At 35.4% G+C, this 15,313-nt stretch overlaps 3 protein-coding genes and 1 non-coding gene across 7 annotated transcripts; 3 read left to right on the top strand and 1 right to left on the bottom strand.

Moving 5' to 3' along the window:
• Positions 1 to 346: 346 nt before the first annotated feature.
• LOC129303323 (wax ester synthase/diacylglycerol acyltransferase 11-like) lies at positions 347 to 3,537 on the bottom strand. Of its 4 annotated transcripts, none has more exons than XM_054942567.1 (7): positions 3,021 to 3,537; positions 1,900 to 2,517; positions 1,685 to 1,751; positions 1,448 to 1,614; positions 1,075 to 1,290; positions 862 to 999; positions 347 to 758 (listed from the first exon to the last, which is right to left on the bottom strand). In XM_054942567.1, the coding sequence occupies exons 1-7, from the start codon at positions 3,192 to 3,194 to the stop codon at positions 594 to 596; spliced, it is 1,545 nt and encodes a 514-aa protein (XP_054798542.1). In that variant the 5' UTR covers positions 3,195 to 3,537; the 3' UTR covers positions 347 to 593. The 4 variants fall into 4 exon arrangements, with proteins under 4 accessions (XP_054798542.1, XP_054798544.1, XP_054798543.1 ...); XM_054942569.1 differs by having other exon boundaries at positions 1,448 to 1,557; positions 3,021 to 3,536; XM_054942568.1 differs by having other exon boundaries at positions 1,900 to 2,481; positions 3,021 to 3,535.
• An 80-nt stretch (positions 3,538 to 3,617) lies between these two features.
• Positions 3,618 to 3,690, top strand: TRNAA-CGC (transfer RNA alanine (anticodon CGC)). The gene has a single exon. It is a non-coding gene; the product is annotated as a tRNA-Ala (tRNA).
• An 882-nt stretch (positions 3,691 to 4,572) lies between these two features.
• Positions 4,573 to 7,270, top strand: LOC129303550 (2-oxoglutarate-dependent dioxygenase 19-like). The gene is made up of 4 exons (XM_054942925.1): positions 4,573 to 4,918; positions 6,037 to 6,272; positions 6,344 to 6,671; positions 6,778 to 7,270. The coding sequence occupies exons 1-4, from the start codon at positions 4,634 to 4,636 to the stop codon at positions 7,033 to 7,035; spliced, it is 1,107 nt and encodes a 368-aa protein (XP_054798900.1). The 5' UTR covers positions 4,573 to 4,633; the 3' UTR covers positions 7,036 to 7,270.
• A 4,493-nt stretch (positions 7,271 to 11,763) lies between these two features.
• Positions 11,764 to 13,577, top strand: LOC129302071 (2-oxoglutarate-dependent dioxygenase 19-like). Its single transcript, XM_054940745.1, has 4 exons — positions 11,764 to 12,261; positions 12,356 to 12,582; positions 12,653 to 12,989; positions 13,095 to 13,577. The coding sequence occupies exons 1-4, from the start codon at positions 11,983 to 11,985 to the stop codon at positions 13,344 to 13,346; spliced, it is 1,095 nt and encodes a 364-aa protein (XP_054796720.1). The 5' UTR covers positions 11,764 to 11,982; the 3' UTR covers positions 13,347 to 13,577.
• The last annotated feature ends 1,736 nt before the right edge of the window (positions 13,578 to 15,313 follow it).

Here is a 15,313-nt window from a genome sequence, read left to right on the forward strand (position 1 = left end):
TTCTCTTTGTCGCTTTTCCATTGGCTCTGTTGATCCTATAAATAACACAAAACGCTAGTGAAATTACATACCACTGCATGTCTCCTAAATGTCCAAGCTCAATTATTTGTTGATCATTTAACAAATTTCACGTAAAATTCAACGACGACTACCCAAATAACTCTTATAAATATATCAAATCAGCAGACATGGGGAGTCATCGCCTAACCACCTTCGTTTTTTTTTTTTTGTTTTTTAATTTCCTGCTTTTAATTTGTTGTTTTTTCCTATTGTTCCTGGACTCCTTCGTTGATTTTAATAGAAGTATCCTTTGCTTAGAAGTATCGCCTACCCACGTTATGGCTCCTTTTTCTTGAAAATCTGTTTTTTTTTTTTTAATTACAGGAAAGAAGACAAATATGATAGGAAGATACTGACTGAGCCTAAGCTTTGAGGAGAAATCATCGAAATGATCCAAAAGAAAACTCCCCAGTCGCTTGGTCCTATTCGTGATGAAAACACGACTTTTAATAAGGTTAAATAATAGAATCAATAATAATAATAATAAAATCACAAATGTAAACATCACAGTTATAGAGAATTTATATGCGGTCCTAGACAGCAGCTGGGACGAGATTTTTATTCACAGCGTCCCGGATGAGTCCAAGGGATAGTTGGAAGTCATCGCAAAGAAGATGAGGATCACGAATAGCACTCGGATCCACTGCCATAGAAAGAGTCATCTTCTCATGATAGCTTTGGAAATGGATGGTTAGTGCCTGCAACAGCAACAGAACACAATGAACAACAACACCGACGGATGTAGTGTAGGGAGTGATAAAACTAAACATGTAAATAAAATTGAAAGAGAAGAATACGGACATGAGGGTATCCGTATGTAGAGGGAGCAATGTAGGCCAAAGGATGCCCAAAGGAGCTTATTTCTTCCAGGGGACCAACCACGTTAGAGAAGGCCATGGTTGTGTTTAAGAAAACTCTCCTTGTTATAGCTGAAGCCACCTGTTTCCTCCAACACAAGTTCAAATATACATATATAAAGTGGAGATCAAGTTAACTTGTCTAATAGATACATACCTTGATTCCGAGAAATTTGAGTACCAATTTAGAACAGTAAAAAGTGCAGATAGATTCCAGAGAGTGCTTCTTGCGATCGATGATGGCTTTGGCTTGACGAAGATATTGCAAAGGATCATCTTGAGAAGCAATGACAAAAGGCACAACAACGAACCCTAAACAATTACCCCATCCCCATCTCGCCTTTGATCTCTCTCCCATCATATCTGCCAGCTCCTGTTACACACACACACACACTCAATACTCTTCAAAACAATCTTCTTGGTTTACATCATGCGTGTGTCCAATATACTCACCCATGCTTCTCTTTCCGTCTTACCTCAAGTATGAATAAAAGGAAAGAGCGATCGAGCAGGGAATAAGGACATGTTACCTGGATTCCTGCACTTGGTCGAACGTTGACCATAATTGTCGCCCTGAGCCGAATGTTGTTGAGGTTATGATTATGGTTTGGCCTTTGCTTTCCACCTGTTTCCTCAGCTCCTGTTCCGTCATTTTGGCGTATATACACATTCAGTTTTAACCCTTTAATTCGGAACCCTGAGCGTGCGTGCGTGTGTCAGTTAACCAGTAGTTCACAGTTTATAATTACACAAAAAAGGAGACTCACCGTATGCTCGATTCAAGTAACGAGTCAAACCAGCTAGTGTTACTCCCAATAAAACGTCATTGATGGTCTATACATCCTCCATTCGAGAAAATAGAAAATTCAAACACCAAAGACGTGAGCTTGAGCATTTGTATATATGTGTGTCTGTGTATGCGTAAATATATAAGAAATTAGATCAACGAAAGGAGAGACAGAGGATAATAGAAGATATATACCATTTTCATAGCAGTCTTGACGAGCTTGACGTCATCCATACTGAGGTGCCGGTGGACGAAACGCATCGTTTTGAGCTCCATCCCAGGAGCACCTTTCAGAGGGGTATCTGAATCTCTGAGGAACAAGACGGTCAAAGCAAACATCGCCAAGTCGACCAGAGTGTTCCAAAGCAACGTCACAATACCCCATAAGACCAGCAAGAAGCGCCATAAGCACCAGCCGGAAGGAGGGCGGTCCAAGGTGGCTTTCTTAAGGACAGGCACAGTTGGCAGGGCAAGTGAGTCGGAGGCTTTGCGAGACGCGGCAAGAAGAAGCGACATGAGAGAGGCACCATCTCCCAAGGAATGGTGGACTCGCATGACGCAGACAGCCTCTGCTTCGGAGGTTTTCAGGTTGAGGAAGTGCATTTCCCACAGAGGCTTCGACATGTCTAATGGAGTTTTTGTAACGTTAGAAACGTAGTCTTCGAGGAATCGGTCCGGATCAGCAAACTCAAGGTAGGAATCTATTTCGGGAACTATGACGTGGTCCTCTAAGTTCACTGTAGTTGGATTCCATCTCCATTTCCTACCCTCCTTTACCTGTCCCAAACAAAACAGGACGCCAACACATGATACCTGAAATCTCATCGTTATATTTGAAACTTGAAAATCTCAGTGTTAGTGTAACTTAAAATGCAAAATCAATTCGTAGGGATTGTTCAGGCCCCATTTGATCTTTGTTTCCTTTCGTTTGCCCGCTTTTTAAAGCTAGAAAAGGGACCCATAGTTAATAAATAATATAACTTCAACAAGATAATTAAATAAATAATGTTATAAAATCAACTAATCGAGTATTAATTAATTATCATAAAAAAAAACAAAATTAAAGGCATTAATCTGCTATGGAAATGGTCTTAAATTGTGTTATGTATTATACACACACATATATGTATAAAATTCATTCCAATAACAACTACATAACTTTTGACTAAAAACAGCTCCTGAAGGGATTAAAATAAATTTCATGGTCTAATACAACTTTTTTTTTTTTGGCGAATCCTAGAGTGAAAACAAAGTCAAAAAAAAAAAAAAGAAGCCCCCGAAAACACACTGAGAATAAGTAAGAAAATGGTGCGTACCATATTACTGCAGAACCTGGGATGGTTGAGCAGAGTATTGGATAATCCTTGTTTGATGAGTTGAAGATGGATTCTTTTCTTCACCCCCATGACTGCAATTACATAACAGTCGAAGCCAGGAGCGTGGAACATCCTCGATCCTGGACTCACTGCCTGGCCGTCTCTGCTACCCATAGCTTCTTATTTCTCTGCAACAATTTCTGTATTTATATCGCCTCGAGGCTCACTCACAGATCCATAAAATTGAACAAGCATGAGAAAACGGTGGATGATGTAGGAACAGTTGGTTTTGCTTTGCTTTTGACTCATTCACTGCAGTCTGCCACTCTAGTCTCCCATCGACGTTATATTTCTGCAAACGCCCAAGCACAGAAACATTGATTCTGTATTTAATTTCTCTGTGATCCAAGTTGCCAGCTTCTCTTGTTTTACCCGTCAAGCGGGAACTGGGACTCTTGTTGCCCAAATTTTTAGGTTAGGTACAAACCCATATGCTAACTGATCTGCCTTTCTTTTAGCGGCACCAGAACCAGAAATAAACTTTTGACCGATAGAAAGATTTAGAATTTAGAATAAGTAGATAACATACAGCAAGATGGGGGTGTAGCTCATATGGTAGAGCGCTCGCTTCGCATGCGAGAGGCACGGGGTTCGATTCCCCGCACCTCCACTTTTGGCAATATCTGATAATTTTTTTTTTGACCGAATTTGGCAATATCTGATGCACTTCTCCAATCTTTTTTATAAATTATTTTTATTAATTTTATTAATATTAATGTAACAAAATATAAAAAATAAAAGCGAATGAAATTTTAAATATGTCCCTGTATAATAAATTTAAAAATGATGTCATGTTTTTTCGTAAAAAATAATTTTTAAGCATGCATTATTTAAAAATTACTTTCCTTGTTTAAAATTGTAAGATATTTTTAATCGAATCTCACTCCTTAATAAAGTAGTTATCTACTTTTAAACTAACATTATTTTTTCATATTTACTCTCATTAAATATTTTATAATAAATATAAAGTCGTCATCAATAGAGACACTTTAAAAAAATAATAATTATATTTTAAAAGATTAAAAATAATTCATATTTTTTAATATTAAATTTTTTAAAAAATATTTTATATTTTTAAATGAAAAAAATATATTATAATTTATAAATAAAATTAAATAAATTTTTTAAGTTGTAACTTGTAAATGAAATGAAACTGAAATTAAAATTGAAAGGAATACTTTTTCAGGGCATTTTTGCTTGGGCGCACCTCCTTGTTGACTTGGTACTTTCTTTGCAGTGTCTCCAGGAAACCGGAAAGGCATGATGTTTGTTGGCCCAAAGAAAGGGTGCCACGCAAACTGTTGTATTTGTGGAGGCCCATTCCAGATCAATCGTGCGGTCGTGCCATCCTCTGATGCCAACTACTTCTCATTGTCAAACCTGATCGTCGTTGATCCGTTTTTCTTCTTATTGCCCTACTTCCTCTCTTGTCCTTATCGAATTTTTCTTCTCCTATCCCCAATAATTTATTTATATATTTACTTATTTATATCCTTTCTACCTTCCTCTTCACTCACTACAATAATCATTCACTCCGATTTCGGATCCATCATATGCACATGGCTCCAGCAGCCACATCTACCAATTCCTCGTTGCAACCTCCGAAGCTTCACGCCTCCGACATCGGAAGCATCAAAGCCTTCTCCGAGTCCAATGGATCCTCCCCCATCCCTTCCTCCTACCACTCCATCGTTGAACCCCGAGACGACGTCGCAGACGAGCTTGCTTCCTCCTTCCCCATCGTCGATTTCTCTCTCCTCACTTCCGACGACCCTCTGCTCCACGCCGATGCCGTCAACCAGCTCGGCAAGGCCTGCGCCGAATGGGGCTTTTTCATGGTAAACTTCCTGTCTATTATCTGTTGGAATATTTTATAGATTGTACATTAGTTTAATCAATTGTTAAGTCGAAGATAGATTAAGCTAGTCCACGATGACAATTTTCAAAATTTTAGAATAGCGAATATTTATAATATATATTTTTACACAATATGATATAGGGAGAAATATATAAATAGATTGGATGAATCATATTATTTATATGTTCAATAAATATATGATATTTAAATAATATTAAATATAAATTAATTTTGATGTTAATAATAATAGAGAGAAAAAAAGATAAAAAATTAATTATGTATTCTATTATATTAAAATAAAATTAATTAAAAAATATTACATAAGATTTTATTTAGATAACTTGAATTATTTTAATTGCATCGCACTCAACTATTTAAGTATTTCTCATGAAGCAGGTATATGCATCTTAACATTTGAATAAGAATATCTAAAGTAATGTAAATATATTTGTCAACCAAAATAATAATTTTTTCTAGTTTTTTAGTAATATAAAAAATTTCATTTAAAAAATTATAATACAAAAGTTAGAATATCATATGCCATACCAAGTATTCTATGATTTTCCTATTGGATATATATTCAATATATATATGATGTGTACTCCTTCCGTTTAAAAATATAAGATATTTTTTAAAAAATTAAATATTAAAAAATGTAAGATATTTTTAATCTTTTGAGGTATAATCATTGTCTTTTTTTTCAAAAGTGCACATATTGATAGTGATTTTATATTTATTATAGGGTGTTTAATAGAGGGTAAATATGAAAAGATATGATTAGTTTGAAAGTAGGCAACAACTTTATTGAAGAATGAGATTTGAATAAAAATATTTTATATTTTATAACAGAGGGAGGGAGTATATGTTTATTTATTTTTTGTTGGAAGTATGTGCTTCATAGATCCACAATGCTCTATTCCCGGGATCGACTTGGTCAAGAGCTTATAAGAAAATTAATTAATATTAATTAATTATGTTCTAAGGCGTTACTCACTTGGTCTTTATATTAGTCAAACCAGTAACTTTAAGCACATTTTCTGTTTTCTAAAACTGGGTTCAGGTTTGTTGGGGGTGAACAACATGTGTGAATTGTGACAGCTCACAGGTCATGGAATCTCGGAGAAGCTGATGGGGGAAGTGATGGACAAGTCTCAAGAATTCCATAACTTGTCCGTAGAGGAAAAGAAGGAATTCGCGGACAAGGGTCCCTTGGCACCCATCCGGCATGGCACCAGCTTCTACCCTGAAGCAGAGCTGTTTCATTTCTGGAGAGATTACCTCAAGGTCATCACCCTCCCAGAATTCAATTTCCCCCACAAACCCCCTGGTTTCAAGTAAACTCTTCCACTCCCTGTTTTCTCTGCTTCTCGGATTGGCCTTTGTATAATCCGCTCTGTTTCTATAGGGACGTTGCATATGATTATGTCAGGAAGATCAGGGCGGTGGCGAGGACTTTGCTGCAAGGGATATCGGAGAGCTTGGGATTAGAACCCGAGGCCCTCGTGGAGTCCACTGGTTTTGATTCTGGTTTGCAGATCTTCGCAGTCAACCTGTACCCTCCTTGCCCTCAGCCGGACCTTGCCCTGGGCATGCCTCCTCACACCGATCACGGCCTCCTCACCCTCCTCTACCAGAATGGAATCGGAGGCCTCCAGGTCAAGCACGACGGCAGGTGGGTCAACGTCGATCCTCTCCCAAACTGCTTCATTGTCAACACTGCAGATCAACTTGAGGTCTCTTCTTATACCTTCATTCACAAATTAAACCACTCTTTTTATAGTTAGTTGATGCAAATGCGCGCTCGTGCGAGTTTAGTAGTGATTGTGATGAATGAATTAGGCGGTGAGCAACGGGAGGTACAAGAGCATCTGGCACCGGGCGGTACTGAACAACAAAGACACGAGGATGAGTATAGTGGTGGCGAACGGACCAAACCTGGAGAAGGAGATAGGACCGGCGCCGGAGCTGGTGGGGAGAGAGGAGCCAGTAATGTACAAGAACATCAAGTACAGGGACTACTTCTTCAAGGTTCAGCAAATGACGAAGTTGGACGACACGAGCAGATTGGATAGGGTTCGGACTAATCCTCAAAACTGATGCATGTCATCGCTGCCACTTCCCGCGAACATGTGTTCAACATCATGGGAATGTTGGGCGTGGCTGGGACTTGAGTTTGCGACCGGGGTTTTATTGTTGTATCTTGAATGGATAGCCCCTGCTTCTTGGTTGAAATGGTCAATAATTAGAAACAGAGGATTTTAAATCAAAGCAAAATATTACTCTGTACCACAATATAAATTATGATTAATTAATTCACAATTTATGAATGATATTAACTAAAATTTTAAATTTTTAAAAAATATTCTCATTTTTTTATTTATACTTTCATTAAATATTTTATATAAAAGTCTTAATAATAATAATTAAAATTTTAATATATATTTTTTAAAAATAATAATAAATAAAGAAAGAGTATAATTGAAAATGTAAATATAAAAATTATTTAATATTTTATACTTTAAACTAAATAAAATTTATAAAAATATGCTTTATATTGTAATTATAAAAATTCATAATAGATTGTACGGCCCGCCTTTTTCGCTTTCAGATTTCTTGTTAGTTGCTCTCTTTTTCTTTCTCCAACCCTTTTTTTTTTTTTTTAACCAGACTTTCTCTTTGTCCAATTAGCACTCGCAGCTCACAACTAAGCTGTTCTCCTTTTCTCCTCCTCTTATGCTTTGCCCTTCTCTTTCCGGGCTTTTTTTTTCCCCGAAAAAGATTTCCAATTATTCTCCTAATATCCTACTATATCTATAATTGGAGTAGTCCGAATTCCGTTAAGTTACGCAATATTTTGAGCGTTAAATTAATAATCCTCTTAACTGTGGACTCAATTAATCTGAATTGACTAGAACGTGCCGTACTCGTATGGCATCGGGAATTTTGAAGGGAAGGCTACGATAGTGGACGCCCGTGATATCTGAAAGTTATCTCTTACACTACTGCTTGGTTAACAACAGAAAATAGGGAAAAAGAGAAAGAAAAGAAAATGAGAGCAGAAAAAATAAGGAGAAAAAAACAGTAAAGAAATATAATTTTTTTCTTTCTATGTTTAGTTGAGAGAGAAAAAATTAGAGAAAAAAAATTATTAATTTCATATAATAAGAAACGGGTGAGAGCAAAAAGTGCAGTGAGTAAATTTAAAAAAATTAAGTTTTCTTCTCAAAATCTCTCCATATTTAAAAAGAAAAGTGAGGAGAAAATATGTACATCTCACATGTTATTTTCTTCTAATTTCTTCTCCCTCTTGTTTTTTTCTTATTTTTCTCTTCACATCCTTTGCAACGTGGGTGTTATGAAAAGAATGACAGTTAGTTTTGAAAATAGTAAATTAACGTTGTAACATCTCAATTTAAATTTTAATAGTTAATTTGAGTTAATAGAAATTTTAAAAAATATTTAGAGATAAATAAATTAGTAAAAGATAATTATTAAATCTAACTTAGGATATAATTTTAAGTTAAGATTTTAAAAATTATTATTATTCAGAAAGAAGAAAGAGAAATATAATAAAGAGAGAAATTGAGAAATGAAATATTATAGAAATAAAAAAAATGAGGAGGTGGACGTTTTGCTCGCACAGTATAATGTACAAATATATATATTAATAAATTAAAAAAAAAAGAGGAGGAGAACAAAAGACTTTCAGCGCACAATCATTTCATAATAATAAAAAAAAAAGAGGGAGGAAAGAAAAAATAAAAAAAAATGTAGAACCTACTAAATTTTTATAAAAACTCACCTATTTTCTTTCATTTCTTCAATTCTTTTCCTGTGCGCGAGTTGAGGCAGAGAGAATGCGAGTCGCCGGTGCAAAAGATCTGAATTTTTAAGGTAAAAATTTTTAATAGGATATTTAGGGTGTGATTTTAAATTTTTCAAGACTAAGTAAGTGATTTAGAATTTGTTCTCAGCCATCTTTTTTCTTTGATTTTTGATTTTGTAGTGGTAGAAAATTTAGGATTTGGAAGAGATATGAATTTATGTTGAATAAATTTAATTTTTGAAGTTGTTAGTAGTACAATAAATATTTTAGAGTATAAATTTATTGATAATCTTTGAATTTGTGGCTTAAGGATCAAATCCTAAACTATATTTTTATTAAATATGAAAATATATGTTGATTTATTGAGGTTTAGATGATTATTTAGGATGAGAAATGAATTATTATGGCTATAGGATTATTATTCTAAGCTTGAGACTCAATTTTCAATTTTTGAGTATTTTAGATGTGAATTTATGAAATAAAAAAAAATTTTGATAATAGAAATTAGTTTAGAAGTTAATTTTTAGATTATTAATGTTTATTGATGAGTAAAAGAGGAATTAAAAATTTTACTTAATAATATTAACTCTAGATTTGTATTAAGATTGAGATTAGGAATTATGTTATATTTTTAATTCTATTATTAGAATTATTTTATTAATTTAATAATTAAAACTAATATTTATAAATAATATGTTATTTGTAAATTGTGTTGTTGGTGAAGATTGTGATGGGAGAGAAATTTGTAAGGAATAATTTATTAAAAAAGCCACGAGGTAACCATGCTTTTAATTTGTGATTAGTGTTACTTCATGTTAATTGGGTGATTATTGAGAAAATTGTGAATTTTATAATATTGTATAATTGTGCAATATTATTATGAATTTGTTTGATTATTGTGAGAGGTGTTGGGAGACTTGCTGTTGTTGTTGTATTTATGTGCCATGTGATACGCCCCTATTGAAGCTCAATAGGTGGCTTGCAAGGGCTCGGGCTAATCTACTTTTGATCGAGTAATTTAGCACCGAGTGAAGGCTACGGCTCGAGGTTAATGGAGGGATATAAGGATGGTTGTTTGTGTGTATTGTAATATTTCTTATATTTGTTAAAATTATATTATTTTTTATTTTTACTTAATAAGCACACACTTAACTGTTTGTATACACTATCATAAATTGGCTTTGGTTGCTGGGACTTTTGAGTCTCATTATGTGGTTGATAATTTTCAGGAGAAGAGCCACGAGTGACACGTGAAGGAGTCCCAGAGGCTTAGTGGCATAGATTCACTGTCTCTTTGGGTATTTAATTTATGATTTATAATGTTTTATATTACCAATATTAGGACTTTTTGTTTATTGACAATTATATAAATATATAAATATAATCATGTCTTTCAAACTATTTTTATTTTGGTACACTTTGGATGACTGTAATTTTAATATTTGATTTACTTTGAATTGATTAAAATGGCATGCTTATGAGGCCAAATCACTGGCTTGTTTTGAAATTTGACTAAATTATTTATTTTACTTGTTGGGAATATAGGGATGGATAAATGTGATTTAGTTTACTTGTTGGGAGTATAAGGATGGACAAATGTAATTTAACCTAAGGGCATGTGGGAGGTAAAAATTTAACTGAAATGTTGTATTGTGTGAGTTGAAGCCAATTATAAAATATTTTTATATTAAAATTATTGATATAAAATGTGTTGAGTGGCTGTAACCTAACTATGATTGAGTTAAATTATAAAAAAAATTGGTGTGTTACAAATGTCAGTTAAATTCTTGACAAATTTTTTTATAAAATGAATTATAAATATTAATTTAAATAATTATAATTATAAATTAATTTTTTAATTTAAAAATTATATTTAATATCTAAATATTTATCTATAATTAAAAATTAAATTTATAATAATTTAGATTGATATTTTTAACTTACATTAAAAAAAATATCAGGATCTCAACCGATATTAACTCAATTCATTATTTTACCAACTATCACTCTCTCAGTTGGTATTATCGGGCACGGGCAGTTCCATTATCCCAGGATTGTAACTGCAAATCCTTGTTTTCGGGACACGTCGTACACTCATGCCACCACATGTGTGAACTGTGAAGCTTGCAGTGGACATTGACATCTTTCTGGACAACAATAAGAGGTTTTTAACGCATTGGGCAATCACAACATGGGCTTTTATGGCCCAGCAGAACGTTCCACCGTGATGACGGCAAGGTTCTACGCCCTTCTTGAATTTGTACGTGTTAAGTATTTTTATTTCAATAAAAACTCAAGTGCTAGCTAAAAACGTTTGCTTGGTATTTGTCTTTTCATTGAAGATGAATTGCTATTATTTATCCACCACGAGGTTTTCTTTCTTCCTAATTCTCTTTCAGTCATCTTTCTATCGATTTTCTCTTCTTTTCTCTCCGTCCTGCATCAATTTTTTGTTTTTAGTATTTTTAAAAACAAAAAATATGAACAATTTTAAAATTATTTAAATTCAAAACACTTATCTGAACATTTTTTTTCAATTAACAAAAGATAAAAATAAAAATAAAAAAAGATACTAGAGTCATATAAATATTAATAATGAAAATGTGAAGAGGATGATATATTTAAAGTGATTAAAATTTTAAATAAATAAGGTATAGAATAAATTTAAAATTACAAATCAAACATAACAAGAAATAAATTTGAATTTAAATCAAATATAAATTCATAATTTTTTTTCATATTAAAATAAAAAATTTGATCCAATATAAATTTAAATCTAAATTTTCATCCATCCAAACGCATGAATACATTACAAAAGAGCGCAGTACATGGATGCAATAGATTCTGATCAATTCAGATAGCCCCCGTTAATCTAATAGCAACAATTATTAGTTATTAAATTACTAATAACCGAACCACATAATACTTTTTTTTTTTTTTTAAGTTTACGGGCATTTGTGCAGATGGATGGTGCCTTCCTCTTCATGAAGAACAAGACAAGTTGTAGATGTCCCTTGGTGACTCAGACCCCATCTCTGTTTTTATTTTTCTCCAACTTACTCTCTGGTCTTCATAAAGAGTTGCTTATCCTCATCGCCGTCTTCTTCTTCCCCCATACCTTCCAATTATTAGTTTGTCTATCTATAATTATATCCTTTCCCTCCATTTCACTCATTCATTCAATAATCACTCCCTCTTATTTGACCCATCTTATCCCCATGCCTCCAGCGGCCACTTCCTCCATGTCCTCATCGGAACCTCCCAAGCTTCACGCCTCCGACATCGGCAGTATTAAATCCTTCGCCGATTCCAATGGACTCTCTCCCATCCCTTCCTCCTACTACTCTATCGTTGAACCCCGAGACGACGTTGCCGACGAGCTCGCTTCTTCCATCCCCGTCATCGATTTCTTACTCCTTACTTCCGACGACCCCCTGCTCCACGCCGACGCCGTCACCCAACTCGGCAAGGCCTGCGCCGAATGGGGCTTTTTCATGGTAAACTCCTAAAATTCCAATGCACCCCTGTTTTCTAAGCATGGCGCTTTCGGTTTTGTTTCAGGTATAATTAACAATGTGGGAATTGTGGCAGCTCACGAATCATGGGATTTCGGAGAAGCTGATGGCGGAGGTGATGAACAAGGCTCACGAATTCCATAACTTGCCGGTCGAGGAAAAGAAGGAATTCGCCGATAGGGGTCCCTTTTCTCCCATACGACATGGCACCAGCTTCCACCCTCAAGTAGAGAAGGTTCATTACTGGAGAGATTACCTCAAGGTCATCACGCTTCCAGAATTCAATTTCCCCAACAAACCCCCGGTTTCAAGTAAGTTCATCGTCTCTTTGTTTTCTCTGCTTCTCGGATTGGCCTTCGTATAATCCATCCTGTTTCTACAGGGAGGTTGCTTATGATTATAGCGGGAAGATCAGGGCGATAGCGAGGACTTTGCTGCAAGGGATATCGGAGAGCTTGGAATTAGAGCCCGAGGCCCTCGTGGAGTCCACTGGTTTCGACTCTGGTTTGCAGATCTTCGCCGTCAACCTCTACCCTCCTTGCCCTGAGCCAGACCTTGCCCTGGGCATGCCTCCTCACTCCGATCACGGCCTCCTCACCCTTCTCTACCAGAACGGAATCGGAGGCCTCCAGGTCAAGCACGACGGCAGGTGGATCAGCGTGGATCCTCTTCCCAGCTGCCTCATCGTCAACACTGGAGATCAACTCGAGGTCATTCCCATTCCTCATGTCCTAAATGTCTACACACACAAGGCACACTTTTCTGTATATAGATTCACTTCATGTATGGGCAAACATTGATTCTTGATGGATTAGGCGGTGAGCAATGGGAGGTACAAGAGCATCTTGCACCGTGCAGTGTTGAACAACAAGGACACAAGGATAAGTCTGGTGCTGGTGAATGGACCAGACTTGGAGAAGGAGATAGGTCCGGCGACGGGGCTGGTGCAGAAAGAGGAGCCATTGTTCAAGAACATCAAGTACAGGGACTACTTCCAGGTTCAGCAGCGGACCAGGTTCGCGGACAAAAGTGGATTAGATGAGATTCGGATTAATCCTAAAAACTGACATCAATACTTTATCATCACTGCTTATTAATCGTTCATATGTGTTGTCGTGGCAGCAAACCTACGTGGGTGTTGGGTGTAGACATGAGTAGAGTTTGTGTGCGTTTTGTGTGAGGGGATGTGAGCGGCTTGTAGTGTTTGTGTGGATCGCTTCTGGTTACTCTGGTTGAAGTGCTCAATAATGCAGGATTTCCAAATCCACAACGTGGCTGGCAGATTACGATAAAATATTTTTTTTTAAAAAAAAAGTTGCAGCAACATATTTATTTATTTAGTTATTATTTTTAGAATTTCATGTAAAATATCCATCCAATCCACCTAATTTAAGATAGTTAAAGGCCTTGGCCCAAAACAAAAGAAGGACACTTAAAAGCCTGATGACCTGTAATGACCTATATCATGCTCGCAAATTGAATGGGTTTCATAGACTCGTGGAAACCTGCCACCTGATTTTAGCCCAACGTTCACTTTGAGATTAGGGATCATCACGCCGACGTAAAATGAGAGGGCGTCCAATATGCTTGAAGACAATTAACCTAAAATAGTTCAAAATCCAAAAGATGATGCCTGTCAATGTTGTATATAGGTTGTTATTGCTTCTGGAGTAGCAGATTATGCTTAGCTTTTTTTTTTTTTTTCCTAAATAACAGAGAAAAAGAAAGGCCAGGACACAAATAAGCCTACGGAGGTCTCAGTCTCTCAGATACTCTAAAAGGAGAGGCACATACGAAGATATATCCCATTGGTTTCTCCTTCTCCAAATAGGCCAGCAAAGCATGAGTTCTTCTCACACCAATCCCAAATTATATGCCATCAGGATAAAAGAGAATGACTTTGATTCCTAGGATTGAAAGCCCAAATCTATTGATATACCATCAAAGAAAAACCAAGTTTCATAATATGGATGGTAGAGAGCTGGACGTAGGGCGAAGATGTCGGGTAGGAGATTTAATACCATAATGTTGAGAATATTGACATCAGATATTATATATATATATATATATATATTCTATATAGAGTGTAACAAATAAATTATATTGCTTTGCAATCTAGTGGCTTGCTGGTTACTGTTAGTGAACTATGCTCTAACCCGCAAGGGTGTCTGGTGGAAATAGGCAGGGGACAGAGAATGTGAGAGCAGCAGAGAAGTCATCATTGTTCATCATGTTCAAATTAAAGCGTTTGTTGTTGGATTCAGATTACCAAGTAACACCAAAAACAATATAAATATATAAGACCATCCATTTTCATTCCCTGGCAATGCACACAGATAATCACCTTTCGAGAAAACCACAATTCTGTTTATCCAAAAAAAAAAAAAAAATGCACAATTCTACACACGCACGGTATTTTCAATATTAATATGCAATCGATCGATCGCCATAGAGGGCCAAAGCTATGACCCTTCTTCACGACGACTCTGCTTTTCCAAAAACTTGCACATGAGCGTTTATCCATGACGTGCATGTCACGTAAGAGTGAGATAGAATTCATTCCTTCGGTTACAATTCGATCAAACCATAAAATATAGATAGAAGGAATTTATGCTTATGGAACTCAATTTTCGACTTTAAACGACTCATAATATTCCTCGACATTCATCATTTTCCCCAAACAAATTTCTATATAATTGACCGAGAATATTTCAAACTTGTTGTACCACATTGACCGATCAAACAAAGACAATTTGCAGAGAAGATCCGGAAATGGCACCTGAGTCTCACATTTTCTACCTTTCAGGACATGTTTATCTCAAATCCGTTGACTGGTCTGTTCATCATGATCTCCAAATTAATCTCTTGTCACGTAAAACTCAAACTAATGGCGATAACAATTTAAGGGTTTATTTGAATTTTTTTTATTTTTTATTTTAAAAATTGATGTTTTATAGTTTGGATAAAAAAAATAAAAATAAATATTTTTTTATTCTCTCTTGTTTTTCAGAATATTTAAAAGATGTTTTTGTTG

Source organism: Prosopis cineraria, unplaced genomic scaffold (assembly GCF_029017545.1).
Source record: "Prosopis cineraria cultivar Desert tree isolate PC_DT_omini unplaced genomic scaffold, ASM2901754v1 PC2, whole genome shotgun sequence".
NCBI classification, from domain to species: domain Eukaryota; kingdom Viridiplantae; phylum Streptophyta; class Magnoliopsida; order Fabales; family Fabaceae; genus Prosopis; species Prosopis cineraria.

Excerpts from the sequence above, each read along its gene's own strand:
- LOC129303323 (XM_054942567.1), bottom strand. The coding sequence starts at position 3,194 with ATGGGTAGCAGAGACGGCCAGGCAGTGAGTCCAGGATCGAGGATGTTC. Across the intron at positions 1,752-1,899 it reads TCAAGACTGCTATGAAAATG|ACCATCAATGACGTTTTATT; the intron begins GTATATATCTTC and ends GAGGATGTATAG. Across the intron at positions 1,615-1,684 it reads TTACTTGAATCGAGCATACG|GGTTCCGAATTAAAGGGTTA; the intron begins GTGAGTCTCCTT and ends ACGCACGCTCAG.
- LOC129303550 (XM_054942925.1), top strand. The coding sequence starts at position 4,634 with ATGCACATGGCTCCAGCAGCCACATCTACCAATTCCTCGTTGCAACCT. Across the intron at positions 6,273-6,343 it reads CACAAACCCCCTGGTTTCAA|GGACGTTGCATATGATTATG; the intron begins GTAAACTCTTCC and ends CTGTTTCTATAG. Across the intron at positions 6,672-6,777 it reads ACACTGCAGATCAACTTGAG|GCGGTGAGCAACGGGAGGTA; the intron begins GTCTCTTCTTAT and ends TGAATGAATTAG.
- LOC129302071 (XM_054940745.1), top strand. The coding sequence starts at position 11,983 with ATGCCTCCAGCGGCCACTTCCTCCATGTCCTCATCGGAACCTCCCAAG. Across the intron at positions 12,262-12,355 it reads CCGAATGGGGCTTTTTCATG|CTCACGAATCATGGGATTTC; the intron begins GTAAACTCCTAA and ends GAATTGTGGCAG. Across the intron at positions 12,583-12,652 it reads AATTTCCCCAACAAACCCCC|TTTCTACAGGGAGGTTGCTT; the intron begins GGTTTCAAGTAA and ends TAATCCATCCTG.